General features: G+C 41.6%; 3 protein-coding genes, 1 long non-coding RNA gene and 1 pseudogene across 5 annotated transcripts; 1 reads left to right on the forward strand and 4 right to left on the reverse strand.

The window, feature by feature from the left end:
* Positions 1–4,863: 4,863 nt before the first annotated feature.
* Positions 4,864–5,428, forward strand: LOC135671887 (auxin-responsive protein SAUR71-like). The gene has a single exon (XM_065180257.1). It carries the CDS (start codon positions 4,898–4,900, stop codon positions 5,249–5,251), a length of 354 nt encoding a protein of 117 aa, XP_065036329.1. The 5' UTR covers positions 4,864–4,897; the 3' UTR covers positions 5,252–5,428.
* LOC135671886 (uncharacterized) lies at positions 5,398–6,305 on the reverse strand. The gene has a single exon (XM_065180256.1). The coding sequence runs from the start codon at positions 6,167–6,169 to the stop codon at positions 5,573–5,575; it is 597 nt and encodes a 198-aa protein (XP_065036328.1). The 5' UTR covers positions 6,170–6,305; the 3' UTR covers positions 5,398–5,572.
* Positions 6,306–6,313: 8 nt separating this feature from the next.
* On the reverse strand, positions 6,314–7,845 carry LOC135671885 (LOB domain-containing protein 4-like). Its single transcript, XM_065180255.1, has 2 exons — positions 7,058–7,845; positions 6,314–6,959 (listed from the first exon to the last, which is right to left on the reverse strand). Exons 1-2 carry the CDS (start codon positions 7,529–7,531, stop codon positions 6,588–6,590), a joined length of 846 nt encoding a protein of 281 aa, XP_065036327.1. The 5' UTR covers positions 7,532–7,845; the 3' UTR covers positions 6,314–6,587.
* A 1,467-nt stretch (positions 7,846–9,312) lies between these two features.
* Positions 9,313–10,721, reverse strand: LOC135671888 (transcription factor JUNGBRUNNEN 1-like; annotated as a pseudogene). The gene is made up of 3 exons (XR_010512876.1): positions 10,259–10,721; positions 9,902–10,188; positions 9,313–9,838 (listed from the first exon to the last, which is right to left on the reverse strand). The product of XR_010512876.1 is annotated as a transcription factor JUNGBRUNNEN 1-like (transcript).
* Positions 10,722–14,285: 3,564 nt separating this feature from the next.
* LOC135671889 (uncharacterized) lies at positions 14,286–18,010 on the reverse strand. Its single transcript, XR_010512877.1, has 5 exons — positions 17,898–18,010; positions 17,719–17,799; positions 16,278–16,520; positions 14,687–15,250; positions 14,286–14,586 (listed from the first exon to the last, which is right to left on the reverse strand). It is a non-coding gene; the product is annotated as an uncharacterized LOC135671889 (long non-coding RNA).
* Between the last annotated feature and the right edge of the window lie 845 nt (positions 18,011–18,855).

Raw genomic sequence — 18,855 nt, forward strand, 5'->3', positions numbered from 1 at the left:
TGATAAATAATAGAAATAATTTTTGCTTGAATCATCACATAGATCAGCAAAGTCACATAATTTAAGAAGTTTGATCGTAAGAAGAACAAGAATGATTCAAGAGCTATATAATGTGACTCAAAGAATTTATACTAATAATGATATTTTTTTTATTTTATCTTTTTACATGTTATGATCTATTAATCTTCAAAGAAGTTTATAGAGAAAAAAAAAATAGCAATAAGCTATGAACGAGAAAATTTATGCTATTAACAACACTGATACATGGGAGTTTACTACATTTCTAAATGACCACTAAACGATCGGTATTAAATGAATCTTCAAAACAAAAAGAAATACAAAAGGGGAGATGGAGAAATACAAGGCATGATTAGTTACAAAAGGATATAAACAATAATACTGAATTAACTATGAAAAAGTATTCATTTTATTTACTCAACTAGAGATAATAAGATTACTTATCTCACTAGTAGTTCAAATGAAATGAAAAATTTTACAAATGGATATCAAATTAATATTTCTTAATAAATTTTTTGAAAAAGATGTATATGTTCAACAATACCCTAGTTTTATTATTCATGACTAAGGATATAAGGTATAAAGTTAAAGAAGGTTCTTTATGAGCTTGAACAAACCTTGTGAGTATAGAATTCTTGGATAGATATTTATTTTATTTAATTTTTATTTAAATGTTCACATGAATAAAATTTAACATTGATGATATATCATATTTGTATACCTATATATAGATGATTTAATTTTTACAAGCAATAGTATCTCCATGATTAAAAATTTTAAACACTTTGTGAAGAAGGAGTTTGAGATAATTGATTTGGGCATAATGACTTATTTCTTCAGAAGTTATATAAGATAACGAAGGAAATTTTATCTCATAAAAAAATTATGCAAAAGAGATTCTAAAAAAGTTTTCAATGAAAGATTATCATCCTATAGATACATATGTGAAATATAGCACCAAGTTAGACCAAAAAAGATGAAGGTAAATCAATTAATTCAACTTATTATAAAAATATAGTTGGATGTTTAAGATATTTGACATACACTCTGACTAGATATACTATTTGAAGTTGGTTTAATAAGTAAATATATGGAAGCTCTTAAGACTTCTATTTAGAGACCGTTAAAAGAATTTTATAATATATTAAAAGGAGCTTATCCAATGATTGTGCGAAAAGCTATATATATATATATATATATATATATATATATATAATTGCTTGTGAGCTGTGAGGTAGAAGATAGAGCAACATCTTCTTGTGTTTGTCATGTAATATGACTAAGAAAGCTACTTCAAGAACTTCTTATGTTGTAGGATAAGTCAACCAATATTTTTGTTGATAACAAATCAACTATTGCCTTAACTAAGAATCCAGTGTACTATAAAAGATCAAAGTATATCGATATAAGATTTTATTTTATAAGAGACTATGTCAAAAATAAAAAGTGAGACTATTTTATATACAAGTGAACAACGATATACTTATAAAATCTCTTAAATTTAAAGTATTTCAATAATTTCGAAAGAAATTTGGTATGTTAAATGAAAAAAATTTAAGGGGGAAGAATATTAAAATTAAATTTATTAAGGTATCGTAAAAATATTCATTATATCAAAAGATGAAATACATTAAAGGTCTATAGAAAGATAAATCAAATTGATTGTTGATTCATTCTTTCGAAAAAAATAATTTATATTAAAAAAAAATTCATATTAAATATAATGAATGTAATATATTTATGAGGATTATATAAATCTCATGTGTTAGTTCATCAAATATGAAAAAGATCAAGTAAAATATAAAATATATTACCTTGTCATACTCTTCATTTGCGTCATACTTCTGTAGCTGTTTCTCTTCTCATTATCGAGTTCTAACAGTTTTATCTCTCCATGCTGCGCGACTAACTCTCCACCGTGGTCGCTGTAAGTTCCTCCGAACCACGATTCACCCACCTTAGAGAGAGAAGAAGAAGAGGAGTGAAGCTAAGAAACAGGTGATGAAACGACATGTGAGATCCTTCAATTGGACAGCGATGGTACGTAGCATGAACTGGAACTTACCTGGCCATGTGAAGGCTTCAGGATCAAGCTCGTCCGAGAGAGAAACACATGGAAAGAACCATTCATGAGCTTCAATACTGACTGGGTTGTGGTCACGCACCGTGCAGAAGAAATCTGTGGGTGAATGATCGTGCAGGCATCCGCTATTCTATTCCCACCTTTGAACCATCATCCATCGAGGATGATCAACTCAGGGCATTGCCACCAGTGGGCATCTCCCAGGCCAATAAATGATTCCAGATTACATGCATGGCGCGAAGTTAGCTGAATTTGCTAAAATGGTGAGAAAACGCAAAATCGAGTAATTTCGAATTCCAATAATTTAACGAACATTCGTAAGAGAAAGAATTTAAATACTTCAAAAGACGATCATAAAGGTTCCACAAATAAACCTACGAACGGATTACGTATAAACTTGTTTTGATCCAAATTTAATTCTAACATGCTCTCGAAATCTCATCCAACTTTATGTCATCCGTAGAATTCTATTGTATTAAGATGATTTACATTTCACACCACTCCACACGAGCGTCTCTCTGAAATCAACCCGTGACAGTAAAGACAGGATTATTTTAAGCGTTTATTAAGCATACGATTACTATTGTCTTAATTTTGGATAGTAAAAATCAAGAAAAACAAGCAAAACACATATAAAACAGTGAGGAAGCTTACTTAAAACATCAACAACCTAAAACGACAAACCAACAGTTGCGTTGCGGGTTGTCGGCGGCCGTCCACGGTATTATTTTTGTTGGCCGTCCATGATAAAAAGCATTAACAAAATGTGATCTTCTCGTGGCGGTGCATGGTTCTCGTCGTGAAGAAGCTGATGCACACCTATGACATTCTAGATCGACACAGTTTTGTCTCGGTGTTCGTACTGAGTTGTTCATTGTTGGAGTCGCTGACTTGGAGCAGGACACCGTCCTGGGTCCAGCCGGTCACATAAAGAGAAGCCTAATAATCCATGCAATGTACCGCTTGCTGTGGCGGTGACAGGCGAAGGGACTGACTCCGCCCGTGGTTTTCTCTGCGTCTCTTCGAGTCGCCGACTGCCAGAAAAATAGCTTTCAATCTTACTTCTCTCTCTCTCTCTCTCTCTCTCTCTCTCTCTCTGAGACTTGGAATTGATTGAGAAAAAAAATGTTCATATAAGCTTGAATAGAGATATTAAAAAAATTAAATTAAATAAAAAATTATGTTCTATAGAGTTTAGAGATGGAAAGAAAATAATAATAATAATTAAGTGTTCCATACTGCATACAACTTCTGGGTTTTGAATCACCTGGCAACTCGTACCAGGCTTGATGGGTTGGGCCTTTATCTTTGTCGAATTCTGGTGGACCACAAGAATTCTAACATACACAGATGAACTTGATCCGTATATATTGACGTTTAAAATAGATAGATAGATGGTCGATGGTAGTGGCAGTTGAGCTCCACCCTTCACCAAATCCTGAAGGAGTTAGGTAGGTTCTTGTATGACACTGTATATTCATATCTGAAATGAAAAAGAATCGTTTCATAGTTGCTAGCTAATAGTCAGATTATATATGTTAGGTTTGACTTACAATCTCACAAGCTTAGATTGATATATGTTAGTTCGATTTAGGGTTGTCAATATTTGATTCCTAACATCGTAGGAAAGTAGGGTGACAAGATCAAACTGCAGCTTGATCCTAAAAGCAATCAACGCACAACACATAAACCGTGAAAGATATCGAAAGAAATTGACCCACTAACATGCTTACCCCCTTTTTTTTTTTGGATTGCTCCCTTTTCTATCTTGATAAGCCTTATCCTGATAGCATTGATGTGAGATAGCTCTATAGAAACCCCAACCATCACTGTGGTCCGATTTGGATCCAATGTGGTCCAATTTGGTGGCGGCTTCAACATTCTATAAATTGAATGTAATCCACTCCCCCACACGCTACTTCTCATGGCCAACGCCACTTTTACGGAGAAAACTTGCATGCTCTCCTCACCTAATCACTCTTTCCCTTGCAAGTACAAGCCCCAGATCTTATTACGATCACATCTACTGGTTAGCAGTCACTATAATCGTTTGGTGGCCACAAAAGTGGCTTTTAGGTTCATTCATTTGGCCCCACAACTCTTTGTTCTCTACTTCCTTTTTCCACTACCAGAGGTGGAGTGGACCACAATACTACTACTACTACCACCGCCACCGCCACCACCACTGAAAGAGTGCGTCACGGAAACCGTACCAAGATGACTACGGAACCCCAAAAAGAGTCCCACTTCACCTGCTCCTCCCTTTTGGTTCCTTGGGGGGCTTTGGTTGATGCTTATCGTTCCAAGGTATTAGTGTGCTAGTTGGCTTCTAGAAACCTATTTATTTAGGGTAAGTATGTTGTACTCTTGTGTCGATAAAAGGTGTTTGCGTGACCAAAAAGGTCAAGGGAGGAACAAGAGTCAAACCAGAGTAGGTGCAACATTGAATGATATGATTGGCATCGACCATGCCCAATTAGAGTGTAGTTTCTTCGTATGATTTTAGCGTTAGATTTAGGTCTGTATGTGGGCCCACCATTTTATGGATCTCATGCTTTGAGATTCGTTCAGAGGTTTGGTGTCCCAGGTGGCACGCCAGGAGAGGTGTGGATCCCACATTATGGAGGAAAGAGCTGTTTCCTGTTTGCGGAACAGCTAAAATGAAGAATGTAAAATTAGAAGGGTTTTACGTCGTACCTGCCGAGACGTACCCGCCCCGTCGACCTTCTCGGCACCGATTTTTAGCCGTCTACAAATACGCCCCCCCACCTTCCGTTCCCACCATCGCAGGTGAGAATGATCCGACGGATGTCGCGGGTGGCGGACTGCTCCCAGTGCCCGGCGATGCGGGGGTGGGAGAAGGGGAGGCGGCCGGCAGCGGCGGCGGCGCAGGGCCACGTGCCGCTCCACGTGGGGGAGGAGATGGAGCGGTTCGAGGTCCGGATGGAGCTGCTCGCCCGGCCCGCCTTCCTCGAGCTGCTGCGCCGGTCTGCCCAGGAGTACGGCTACGGGCAGCGCGGCGTCCTCCGCATCCCCTGCCCGGTCCCGTTCTTCCGCCGCCTCCTCGCGGCCTGCGGGAGTAGGGTGGAGGAGGATGGACTGCTCCGGTCCTTCGACGAGTTGTTCCACTCGTCCTCCGACCCGAATTGACCCGGCGAATCGAATCCGCTTCCTGGCTTCTTCTTTTCTCTGTTCGCTGATCCGCCCATGGAAGCTGTTGTTGTAGATAAACTTCATGGTGTATCGACGGAGGGTCTTCTTCCTTTTTACTCTGTAGAGATACCGATGAGCTCCAATTACATGAATTCTCGAAACTATTGTACTTCATCTTATCAATCTTATTACATGACACCTCAAAGAGGGGAGGTTTCGGTCACAGAAGAAGAACGATGACAGCAGAACAAGCATCATTCTGCCATCATTTCGATAAACAAGCCGAAAAAGCCTCGATTCGAGGCGCAACGGAGATCCTTAATCGCAGAGCACGAACCTCGTGAGGCCCAACACGACGCAAGACAGCAAGAGGAGCACCATGGTGGCCACATCCCTGGTCGACCACTTACGCACCTTGGCCTCGACGCGCAGACTCTTGGCCCGCCGCAGCGCGTCCACCTCCTTGAGCAGGTCGAACTCCGCGCCCTTCCGCTTCAGCTCCTCCACGCACTTGCCCAGCAGCACCCCGTCCTCCCTCTCCCTCTCCAGCAGCCGCTCCAGCACGCACTCCGTGTCGGTCTTGTAGCGGATGGCCCACACGACGGCCATGGAGCAGAGGAGGGAGCACAGGCAGGGGATCCACGACCGGCGGCACGCGGCAGAGGGGGACGAGGCGGACGCAGAGTAGAGGAGGAGGAGGATGAGGGAGTGGAAGACGAAGAAGGCGCAGTAGAGGGCGGCGATCTCGCGGCGGACGGCGTCGACACGGGACTCCCGGAGGGCGATGCGGCGGGCGACGAGCTCCTCCTCCTTGATCCACTGCTTGAGCAGGAGCTTGTGGGTGACGCTCTCGGCGATCTCGTGGAGCGGGTGCCGGTGCTTGTCGCTGCTACTGCCAACGACACCGCCGGTCATCTCCTCGAATTCTTTGAGGTCTTGGAAAGGGGGTGGAGAGGAAACCGAAAGGAGGAATAGTATAATTCGAATCGAGGGGACGGAAGGCGGTCGAGTTTAAACGCCAAGAGATCGGTTGTTGTAACGGCCAGATTAAGGAGATCTGGTCACGTGACGCACGCTCCAACGGTCAAATTCCTTTGGTGTTGTCCAAATAATAATATCTCAACTAATCACTTCATATTGATGAGATATGAAGCAAATTAATCGTCAAGAGGTTACATATAACCATGTAATATATACTTTCATGTGAGGGGTCAGATGCGTGCAGCCTATATCCAGAACAAAAATGCTGCAATGTGCTGTGCATACATGATCGATCAGGTTGACCAGACTGCCCGTGCACATGAGGAGGAATGCGTTGGTGTAATGGCGGGTCTTAACATGACCAAATCTGTGGCTCTCCCAAGTTAGACTGGTCCAGCATCGCCATGTCCAGCGGAAACACTGACTTGGTCGTGTCAGGCTCCATCAGCTGCTTGTGCTCGGGCGACATGGACGAAGAGCCCGTGTAGGAGGTGCTCGCGGTGGCCATGGCGGTGTGGGTGAAGCGGGCGAGGTAGGCGGCGTGACTCATGCGCAAGTGCAGCATCTTGGCTCGAGCCACGGCCAGTTGTGCCTGGAGAGCCTGGATTTGGCAGTGGAGGGAGGTGATGGCGCCCACACACCCGTAGACTGGATCTCGCACCCGGGCGTTCGCCTCGTACACCAGGCTGCTCACAGCGTCTCCTCGGTGCTGCGCCGCTATCTCCTGTGCTCGCGCAGATAATTCACATGGTGAGTTCTGATCGAGCCATGCATCTCATCTAATGTTCCGTACTGCAGACAGAGAGAGAGAGAGAGAGAGACCCGCAAGAGTTTGCTGACATTGCTAGCGCCGAACACCTTGTGCACGCTGGCGAACTTCTGCGGCTCGTCGGAGGGGAAGTGGGGAGCAAAGACGCAACCCTGCGTGCACCGGCGCCGTAAGAGCTTGCATGCCGCGCATGGCGAAGCCGTGGTGTGCTTCCTCCCTTCCCCTTTCATCCTTCTACACTTCCCGGCTTCAATCTGTCCGCACCAACTGCTTCTTACAGCCCATGTCGGAATCCAACCTTGCCTTAAATAACCTCCCAGAAGAAGAGAACAGAAAAAGAGAAAGCAAGCAACGACAAGCGAGGAGACAATAAAGCAAAGATGGGTGAGGGAGAGGGAGAAGGGAAGGGAAGGCAAGGGAGGAGATGGTGTGGGTGTCTGAAGACAAGATGATGGTGTTGGTGGCAAACACAGTCGAAACGTACATGGTGAGGAGATCTCGACGGTGTTGGGCCTACCTTGCTCCATGCTTCCTTGTCGTCTCTCACGTCCTTTCTGGGGTCCTGATCTCACAATTGCAGAGTAGTACGTCCCTGCAAGCAAAAAGTGGGCGCAAAGACTAATTAGATGTGTTTGTGCTGCAAAGCTCACGAGTCTCCAGTGGTCAGAGCTCTAACTGAGCCACTCACAGACCACGACGGTAGACCAGAAAAAGGAAAAGAAGGTATGCCGGTGTGCTGTTGGCCGGACAATCCCACGGTGTTAACAGCAACGGAGCTATTCAGTGACATTCTCGAAATGATGGGGAACATGAGAGCTCACAGAGCCACCGGTGCAGGTGGTGGGAAGAGCGAAGCGGGAGCTCTCTACTTCGTCTTGTGTACTTGCTTCCCGCTTTATACCTGTGATTATTCTTGTCATGATACAGGAAGCAAGCATGCAGGGCCTGTTTGGCTGTACTTCTTCTTTGTTCATGGAACTAAAAGATCGACAGCATTGCAGACAAAAGTTCGGTGATATTTGTCTGTCGATAATTTACTAGATATCATTTGAGAAAAAAGTATTCGATATTACGAAAACACTCGCACATTTGAACATGGGAATATCTACCGAGTGACATCTCATCCATGAATAATGTTGAGTTTGCATTCACAGATTTATTATTCTGATCGCTGCAGACGGAGGTGTCGTGTGTCGGAAACTTCCTCAGTGGGGAAGAAAATGTCAGTGAAAAGGCTTAAAGGGGATGAGAAAAGTCGCACGGTGGACACGGTAAGAGGTGTAGCAAAAAAGCACGCTTGCTTTTGCCGAGGAAAAGGAGAGGTTGCGTGAGGAAGATAAAGCGTGCGCAGCGATGGGCTGATGGAACGTCTGCCGGCAGGTACTGTTCGCAGTTTCGAGTGGCAGTCGAGACTTGGCGGCACATCTTCTTCTCCAAGAGAGGCAGACACTGCAGCTTCTTCCGTTTGAAGAAGCCTGCCGATCCATTTTTGAGTGCCAGTTTTCTCGGATCATTGAAGTTTCTTCTGGAGTTGGATCATGACATGCTTGGCTTCCTTGGTTAGCGGATGAACACGACGAGAAAGTGTACGATCTGGATGTTGAAGATGATCATCATAGGATATTTTAGAGGAAATTTTCTGAAGAAAACATTACAATAATAATAACAATAATAATAATAATAATAATGATAACATCGATATCATGATTCGACAGTCTCTCTACTCATAAATTCGAGGCATGTCAACAGTAATTATGCCAGCCCACTGGTTATCCACATCGATTCATTGTATCTGTTGCCATCTGATCTCGATCCTCTCCGATATGACTCGGCCCATTCCCAGGTTGCAAAGAGGATGAGGAAATTGCTGCTGGGACATTTTAAGCATTCTTTATCGTGATACATTTAATCAAGAGCACTCCACAGTTGACATGGTCCATTCCAATTGTGTGGCTGCTGTGTATTCCTTTCTATCACAACTGGTCTTGCACTTAATTTGACATAATATACTTATTATAATTGATTGATCAACAACATGTAGAATATGTATAGTTACTTTTCTTATTTGGATGAAAATTGAAACAATATGTAGAATATATATAGTAGGGTGAATGACACCAGTGAAAACAATTTGCTTCACAAATTGATCGGTCCAATAATGCATTAATCCATTTGTGAAGTTGGATCATCAAAATGTTTAATCTCAGAATACTACTGATTAAGATATGAAAGAAATTATCGCATCTGTAATATCAATCCAACCATGAAACGATTAGATCTATCAGGGAATCAGCATAAATGAATGACATACCGAGCAACCATTCCAATTTATTCCGTCCATATTGTTTGGGACATCGAAGGTAAGTGTAAGCATGAAGCAGTCATATCACTGACGGGCTTCCCGTTTCTTATTCCCTTATTCTATCTAGTTGTTGGCGTTACTATGCATCATGATACATCCCTCTAACTGTATCCACACTCATAGGGACGCTTTGGTCTGCCATGAACTCCATCATCCTTCCAAGCTCGTCCCAGCAGTCGCCATCTCTGAAGAACTCATTCGTGCTTGGACTCTGAACCACGTTGGAGTACAGCGATGGAGGTTGGCTGATCGAGTTGCACTGCCATCCATGCACCTGGTTGTGCTCCTGAGAGCAAGAGTAGCCTGAGGAGGCGCAGCACCTGTAGTCGCTTCCGTTGTCGCAATCGAAGCTGCTGGTTACGCAGCTGGAGTCAGCTGGAGCTCGCTTGTGGGTTGATGATGCCTTCCATTTGCTCGATTGCTTTCTGTAGGAGGCGCTCCTCTTGAAGATTCGGCAGATGGTCCAGATCTCCTGCAACGCAACGCACCGGGGTGAGGATTCTGCAAACGAGGAGGCGAAGCGAGAAGATCTCACAGCTTCCTGCGTGCTTCTGGTGTCGTCGGCGATGCTGCTGTCACCGGAGGGGAGGCGGAACTCGTGCATCATCCAGTCTGTCTTGGTTCCCTTCCCGGCGCTCCCTCGGTAGTACACCAGCGACTTCTTCAGGCCGACGCAGTCGCCTGAGGAGTTGATCGGCTTATCGATGCCGGTGGCCTTCCAGAAACCGGACCCGGTCACCCGGTTCGGCCTTATGCTGTTCCTGTACTTCCTCCCTCGACGGCAGAAGAAGTAGGACGACTCGTCTCCGGCAGTGACGACTCCTGTGACGCCACCAACAGAGAATGAAAAGGATTCAGTGCGTGCATGTATGGATCAGGCAGCTGAACCTACTTGGTAGATCCCATGGATCATGCTTGTAGATATCCATCTCTTTGATGATATCGATGCTGGGAGTCTTCTTCTCCACCTTCCGGCGGAGATAAAACCCGACGAGCTCTTCATCCGTGGGGTGGAATCGGAATCCGGGAAGCACCACATCATCCTCCTCCTCCCTCTTGTTCACCATCTCCTCCATCACTATCTTCTCTCCTCCCTTCTCTTTCTTCTGAATGAGTGTTCTCATCTCATGGCTGCGAGGCCACGACGGAGACCCTAAAAGGTGGTGGAGGTGGCCTTGGTCAAGACATCATCTTTGAACCCTCCCCCTCCATATATACGACTTCATCCACCGATCCACTGGAGTGGGGGATGCCAATTGTGCTGGTGGTTGATGGCACAGGGACACTGATAGAAGCATGATCTAAACTAAACTTGGGATTAACATTGATGAGCCTCATCTAACACCAACCTTAGAACACTGAAAACCACATTTGCCCTAGTCTTCTGATGGGACCATTGATGTTGAGGTGGTGCTTTGACAAATACTTCATGCGATGATCCTATAAAAAGAGAAAATGAGATAACCCTTTCACATAACATATAAAATATATTCATGAAATTTTGTTGATTTCAAAGTAGTATGCGTTCATGAAATACCTTCTGTGATCACAAGTGCATGGAAAAGCACCCAATAAAATTTACCACGTGACATAAATTCTGATCCAAGTGGTGAGTCCTCAATCGAGATAAAGAAAAAGAGAGAGTGTTTCTTCATGTTCAACAAAATTTCTCTCCACTTGCCTTTGAAAGACGGTAGAAAAGTGAGAGAACCCCGAGAAACTTTGGATTCTGTATCTCCCTGCAGAATCTGATTCCAGTTTCTAACCTCTCCCATGGGGCAGGCTAAACTAGAATCCTTCTATGAAGAAGAAACTGCAAGATCACATATTTCTCAATGCACAGAAAGTTTGTGGAGCACTGGGATCAGTGAGACAAATGACATAAACGCCAATAACCACAAAAACTAGCTTTTTGTTACCTACCGTCTTCATGTCACATCTAATATCATCTCCTGAGTTGTTCCACAATGACTCCTGATGAATAATAATCATTAACAAAGTGGATAAAGTTGCCAACCAAACCAAGTTTCATGTTGCATATCAACATTGCTACCAAGGAGAGGAGAGAACTCAATTGAGATCGACAGCATCTGTTTTGTAACCAATGGAACACAAAGTCCGAGTATGGTAACTAATGGACAAGCTCAGCTCTCTACTTTTATATGGTTGCTAGTGGACAAGAAACAAAGCACACTTTTGAATGCTGGCTTCGAGACTAGAATAGTCTCGAGCATGACAACAGGCACCATGGCAAACTAATTCACTGTATCAGACAAACCATGTCTGTTCATAATTCTACAGAATGTCTGCATATGTTTCACACTGTTCAGACTGCATCGAGGCTTAGAGAAAGGGGAGAATAGTACTGGGTAACCAAGAGATCATTTGATGACAACAAAACTGAACATTGAACTTTTCTTTTGAGATAGAACAGAAGGTCAAAGTTGCATCTTTAAGAAACATGTAATCTTGATCAGATATTCATGTATCAAAGCCACAGATACAGAGTTTGCAAAGAGCATGCCAAGGCATTAACTAAGTCCAAACATCTCAAATTAGTAATTTGCTTGTTATAATAATTATATGATAAAAAAAAAACCCTGTTTGTCACACATTTTAGCATTTCCTTTAGAACAAGTGAATTTAATTTATTTTTTAAGGCTTGTGAAACTTACACAAAATGTGTTTTTCATATGATAAATATTGGCTTAGCATCAATTGAGTAAAAGAAATCCAAACAAATCAAGAGGTTTCAAAGAAGTTAATTTTGGTGTCCATACATGCTTTCTTGCTATCAAGGAGCTAGTAGGGAGATGTCATTGTTGTTCATAAAAGTAAATTTGGGTATACTACATCAAAATTAGATCAGTTGTGAATAGTATCAAGAAAAAAAAAAGAAACAATAAATCCACAAAAGTCAACCTTGAAAGCTACATTAGAAAGCTACATTAGATTGTTGTATGCAAATGCAATCAAGTGTCAGAAAATGTTAGGAGGTCAACTCTACTGAAATTTAGTTAGCAATCAAGTGTGATTCTAGCTTTGTGATTTACTTTTACATTTCTTCACATTCATTGAAGAATACTAATACGCTAAATTGCGTTATTTGTTCTTAATGTCTCGTATAGCTCTGTTTGTTGCATTAACAAACAGAGCTATACATAGCTCAGACAATGCTCTGCTGTTTAAGGCTGTTAATTTGTAGAAGAGAAGAAATAATGCACCAGTAGTTATTAGGTAAACTCAGACAAGGTATTTTCTTTTGTTGAGAATAATGGAGGGGGGGGGGGTAATCCCTTGCAGAAGCCAACAAAAGGCTCATGAACAAGCAAGGAAACAAACTATTCCTTGGTTGTCCCCAGAACAAAGAACCAATTATAATCAGAATAGAATAGTGGAAGGACACTTTTCATGACTACATATGTTGAATCTAGGTGATGGTTGAATTTGATGCACAAGTTTATCTTCAAGTATAATCACATTGTATCTAGGAGAGGATATGAAACAATGCAATGCCACTAAGCCTAGCTCAGTTTCAAGGTACATTTTCAAAATACTGCCTCAGCATTTGTCTCCCTAACAGTTTCTGAAGTAGATGTTTTGCACTAGCTCCAATAAATGTCCAAAACCTTATAGTCAAAGTGATGGATGTCAAGATTACTGTCAAATATTGAAGTTTGGGAACAAAATCCAAAAGAGTTTACATTATAACCTCTGCTATGATATACTTTCTTTACTAGTCTCACATGATAAAATTCCTAGAACATCTAGATTCTAATGAAAAAAATGGTCACCATATAAATGTTAATCTAGAGAACGCCTACAATAACAAGCAAGAAATTAGCGTTCCATAAAGACGGATTTCATTGTAGATTTCATTCTGCCAATCTTACCCTAAAGAAAAGGTGGATGTTGGTTCATTAAATATTTCCCTTGTTGGTTTCCTGGAGGAAATAGAAGTTATAGCAATTGACTTTTTGAGCACTAATGCCAAAAGCCTTTTGTTCCCTGGTCACATCTCGTGGCAAAGTTTCTCGTGGACTTTTTCTTGATAAAAAAGTATTGGTCATTGATCACAGAATACTATTGGTTGACAGCTTCCAGCTGACATTTAATTGAGCTGAGCAGTGAGAGAGAGAGAGAGAGAGAGAAGAAGAAGAAAAAGCCTTTATTGGTTGTCTTCACAGTGATGTGGCATATTGAATTTGCCAGGGAATTATTTGTCAGGTTGTGGTATAATACACAAAACTATATTTCTTGTCAGTAAGATTAGAATAGTCAAATGCTAATAAGAGAGAAAGGAAAAGGCAGAGTGAAACTGATGGTACATGTCACCACACATGTTCACTGTTCCAGAACAAGAATACTTGCTACCTACTTCCTCCTTGAATCAGCCACCAGTCTCACTGATCTTGAACTGGAATGAGAACCAAAACTACCAGAAAAGATGCCACAACACAAGCAGCAACTTGATCTAATGAAGAGGAAAGGGTGGAAAATGACTGATGAACTCCAACCTTACAAAGGCAGAGAGACCATTGCAGCTCTTGACCACCAACACCACCAGTGTTGATGGCCTTTGGGAAGTCTTATAAGAACAATGAACATGCACTTGTTGATCAGAAATCAAACCTGAAAACAATTTGTGTTGTCACTCTTTGATGCTGCCTCTCAAGGATGCTTCTGAAATTTTTTTACTTTGGCAGGAGGATGAGGTTCAGGAGGTGGTTTTCTGACTTTATTATGGTTTCCTTATCTTGATGGATCATTTACTTGTCATCAGATCAACCACATTTAGTTTATCAGCAGCATGCTTCAATGAGGGTCTCTTTCTTAGACTTTTCTTACTAAATATTTTATTAGTAGCAAGTCTATGAACGTGTAAATCTTTTCACAACAAGATATAAAGTGGTTTTCACCAACTGTTCATGGTCAACAACTCAACAATGTCTTCTAAATGCAAACATATCCAATTGGAACATCAAATAAATTAATTGTACCATAATTCATTCCAGTAAACATATATATTATTTTGGAATGACACCATGATGCATAATTCAACCATATCTCAGGAATCAACTGCAACGTTCTAGGAGACACAGAATCAGAGAGCATAACTGAAACATTTAATGGCATTAATCGCGAAGTTTAGCTCACCCAATAAGATGGTTGGTCTGATCAAGCCAAATCTTGAATGGATAAAAAAAAGCCTTCATTGATCTGCACAAATTTAAACTCCATTAAGATGGAACAGATATAATGGCTAGTTGTAACAATGGAACAGACACCAGAACATCCAACAAATGATTACTAGACACACCTCTTTTCTGGCAGTTCTTTTGGATATCCTGGTACTGTCCCTCGAATTGAGTCGAGTTTTCAAACAGATGCCTCGGCATGTCACGGTACAAACTTTATTCAATCATATTAATTGATGCATTACCCACAAAACCATTACAAAATTATTGAAAATGGTCTAAGCATCAAGGTGGCCAAGTGATCCCCCCAAGTTGATGACCATCAACTGTTGGATTAACAACAAAAATGGCAGCTCAAGTTGATGACAATCAACTGTTGGATTAACAACAAAAATGGCCAAGATGCCTCCTGCTTCAAGGGAGATTTCACGTACATCAGCTATCCTTGCATCAGTAGATCGGAAGCCACACCACTCAGCATCTCCAAATGAATGGATCTCCACTCCACCTTCTGCTAGCTGAACCACGCTGTCTATGGAAACCGAGACTAATCCAGAATCGTTTAAGCAAGCTTCGCCGACATCATCCTTCGATGAGTCAGCATGCTTTGTTAACGGAAGAGTGTCATCAGCACCAGAGCAGACTCAGATCTTTCTTCACAGGCCTGCTTTATGTTGCTTTGCAATCTGTTAAGAAAAGATGTGACATGTAAAAGTTAAAAGAAAACTATTAGTCACAAATGAACTGCATAACAGTTTTAAGTAAGGAGCAAATAGAATCTACAAGTGATCATAAAGTGAGGTTCCTGAAATTGCAGAATACCAGGTAAATCAATGCTTCTACAAGTACTACATGGACAACATGCTCTTGTACCATCAATTACCAACTGAAACTTAAAGTGATATTTCAGTAAAATAACATAAAAATCCAATTACTAAGTAAAATTATATACTGGAATTAAAATAGATGTAGATCTTCTGGCAATGATCTCACTAAAGGAACGCTAATGAAAGCCTCGGTAAACTCTTTTTCACTATTTACCAGTGACCTCCACTCTCCTATTTTGAAAGGCTTCCCACAACTCTTCCCTTTTCTGTTCTTAATGCATTTGTGATCATGTACCATCTTGAGCAATTCACATTGTTTATCAAGAATTGGCCAGCCAATATGTTCGTTTTCTAACTGGTTCTATAGTACAGGCTTTCTGCCCCAATTACTCTAAATTCTAGCTTAACTACAAACTGGACTGTTTGTTCGAAAGTATATGTCCATAAGCTCAGATCCATTCAACAGAATTTCGAACTCTAAATGCACCCTGTATTTACCATCCTATTTTCCATGATGCATGCCACAAACTCTATCTTTTAGACAATTTCTTAGACTCTTGGCCTCCGACAATTTCATTGAATAGCCACTCCAATGCCAACTCTCCAACAATTAAGTTTGTTCCTATGAACATTAACCACAATGAAAACCATATGCTATGCAATTTTAACTATATGCATATCAACTCATAAAATCATCACATACACTATTTTAATTATATGTTTCCATATGATCATTTGAGATATGCTGTAACAATTTAAACAAAACAAAGTCAAAATGAGACCAGTAGCGATAAATCCGGTAAATAAAGGCACTTGCACTCCAATAAAATATTGCAGACACATAATCCCTGTGACATCATAAGATCAAGTCTCGCCAGTAAGGTACCTTCATAATTGTAAGATCATCAAGATGACCTTCATTTGGATTATTAGTCACCAAGCCCAAAGCAGCTCTCATGGAGATCATCATTGCTGCTTCAGTTTCTTCTGATGCTTCCATCACAGTTGAGTTAGCAGCTGCAACCAAAGTAGCAACTGTTCTTAATTATGTAGAATCATTCCAATTGAAGTTACTCAGACCCTCTCTGTAAGCCCGTAGCACCAACTGGGCTGCGCTGGTTGTTGGAATCTGTCAAGTGTCAACATAACTAAAAATCAGACATGATAAACAGATACAGAAACAGACTGCACAGAGAAAAGTTTGAAACTTGAAACAAAATATTGTCAATCCAGAACTCAGACAGGAACACCCGAACTCAGATAAGCATACCCAAGTTAGATGATTTTCAGCAGGACCCGAGGTTCGTTTAGTGGTTATATAAGAGTAACAGTATTAGAGGAACTATATAATTATAGTGGGTGACTAAATAAATTTTACAATCTGCATAATGGATGACTAAAAATTTTTACAGCAGAAATTAACATTTAGTAAAGTGAGAGTTTAGTAGATGCCTTTAAGGTTTAATCAGCCATAAGTACACTGGTTATCAAGTGTGAACTTCTAGATGCATATAATGAAAAATGTTAATTCACTAACCATGATAAATTGCTACAGATCCCACTCTAAATTGACCTGTTTGCTCCAGATTCCACACAACTTTAAGTAGAATGTTGCAAATTATATAATTTTGCACTTCGCAAGGAATGCAACTTCTCCACTAACTTGAACCTTCCTACGACATCGACTCAATCTGAGTACTGACTCAGTCTACGAACATGCCTTCCTTTCCTTGCTTCCAATGCAACAAGCGAATGCGTAACTAATGCCATTCATAATCAACATAGAGAAGAGAACTTTACCAGCAGTTGAACCAACTCTAGGAAAATAATTACAACAAATGCTTTCTCAACATCATTGCTTACCTATAATTCCAGAGTGGCGAAATACCTCCAAATAGGGGGAAGGTGACAGCATGATATAAACAACAAAATAGATGGCAGACGATCTACATGTGATGGTCCTGGCAGCTTATGGAGGCTTCTAATGTAGAAACCTCGGGAGTATAACAACTGGCTTATACAAGGTCTTTAAGCATGTTGAATTGAGCAGAGGTAACAGTCGTATAAGATGATTCGCAGGTTTTCTGGTCCTTTTGTCATTTATCTTCTCGTAATAAGGTAAGTACAATGCATGTGTATCTTTCATACGCTATAAACTAAAGAGGCAATTCCTTAATCTTCTCAAAAAAGAGAAGTATACAATAACAGTAAATCCTACATGCTCAAGAAAATGATAGGACCCAAAATTCTACCAGATGCAAATGATGTTGACATCAATGGAAGCGAAACTGGAATCACGACGAACAACAAGAGATCCGAAGCCGCACCGTTTCCGATCGCTTGAGAAGCGGGGCCTGCAGCAGGAACCGCTTGATCTTCTTCAAGCTGCTCTCCGTGCCTTCCGCCCTCTGAAATCGACACGGTTTTGGGCGTGAGATGGATCGAAGAAGAGGGAACCAAAACCCTTATCGGAGACCCAAAACACCAAGATCGAGGAATCACATACCCCAAAGCCCGCATCGGAGGCCATCGACGAGTGGCATCGCGGGATCGGAACTACCGCCAGAGGATAATTCGGGTTTTCGGGGAGATCATTCGGGAAGGGAAGTCGGGCAGGTCGGAGTGACGACTATTCCGATACATATATATATTACGCCCGTTATGTCAGTGCAGCCCTTTGTCGCAGCCGTTATATCGAATTCATTTTAGGCATGTTAATTAAGTCAAATGGATCGACAGCCCCTTCAATTCATTTGTTAGTTAGCAAACAACATTATCTAATTAATCACATAAACAGGACGCTTAAAATAATGGATTTGCTTGTTATCGGGAGATTAGTGGTTTGAAACGTCACAAACATCCCCCGTTTCCGAGGCAGGACATTGTAACAGTTCTACGAGGTTGTCGGGCATCTCGAATTACTAGATAATATTGTAACAGTGTTATCTTGATTGTAACAGTTCCAGTAGGTGATCCGAATTATTAATTGTAGCAGTGGTATCTTTGCTTGTAACGGTTCTACTAGGTTGATCATGAAACAGGCGCTTTAACGTTCGCGCAAGCATAGCTTGATATCCCGATGCGTGGTCGGATCCATTGATTCTGTCCATAGCAGAGTATGAAGGATTGCATGCTGGAAGAGACAGAGAACGCAGGAACAGTTGGAAGAAAAATGAAGATGCCAGGGAACTCTGGAAAAGCTGGCGTTTTTTTACTGTGCAGCATGCACACATGATGATCCACAGGGTGGCTCGCTGAAGCTGTCAGCTAGATTGGATGTTTGTGGCCTCGTCTTATGATGATCCTGTTATCTTCTATCCTCCAATGATGCCCACCAGGTGCTCGGTGGATGTACATGATGCTGCTTTCTCCTTCTCCAAGCATGTGGTAGAGGTTATTATGAGCATCCAGCCGTCCATCCATCCATCCATCAACGCAAGCCAACGTAAGGTTGCACCGATGAG

The sequence above is a fragment of the Musa acuminata genome, chromosome BXJ1-4 (assembly GCF_036884655.1).
Source record: "Musa acuminata AAA Group cultivar baxijiao chromosome BXJ1-4, Cavendish_Baxijiao_AAA, whole genome shotgun sequence".
Taxonomy (NCBI): Eukaryota; Viridiplantae; Streptophyta; class Magnoliopsida; order Zingiberales; family Musaceae; genus Musa; species Musa acuminata.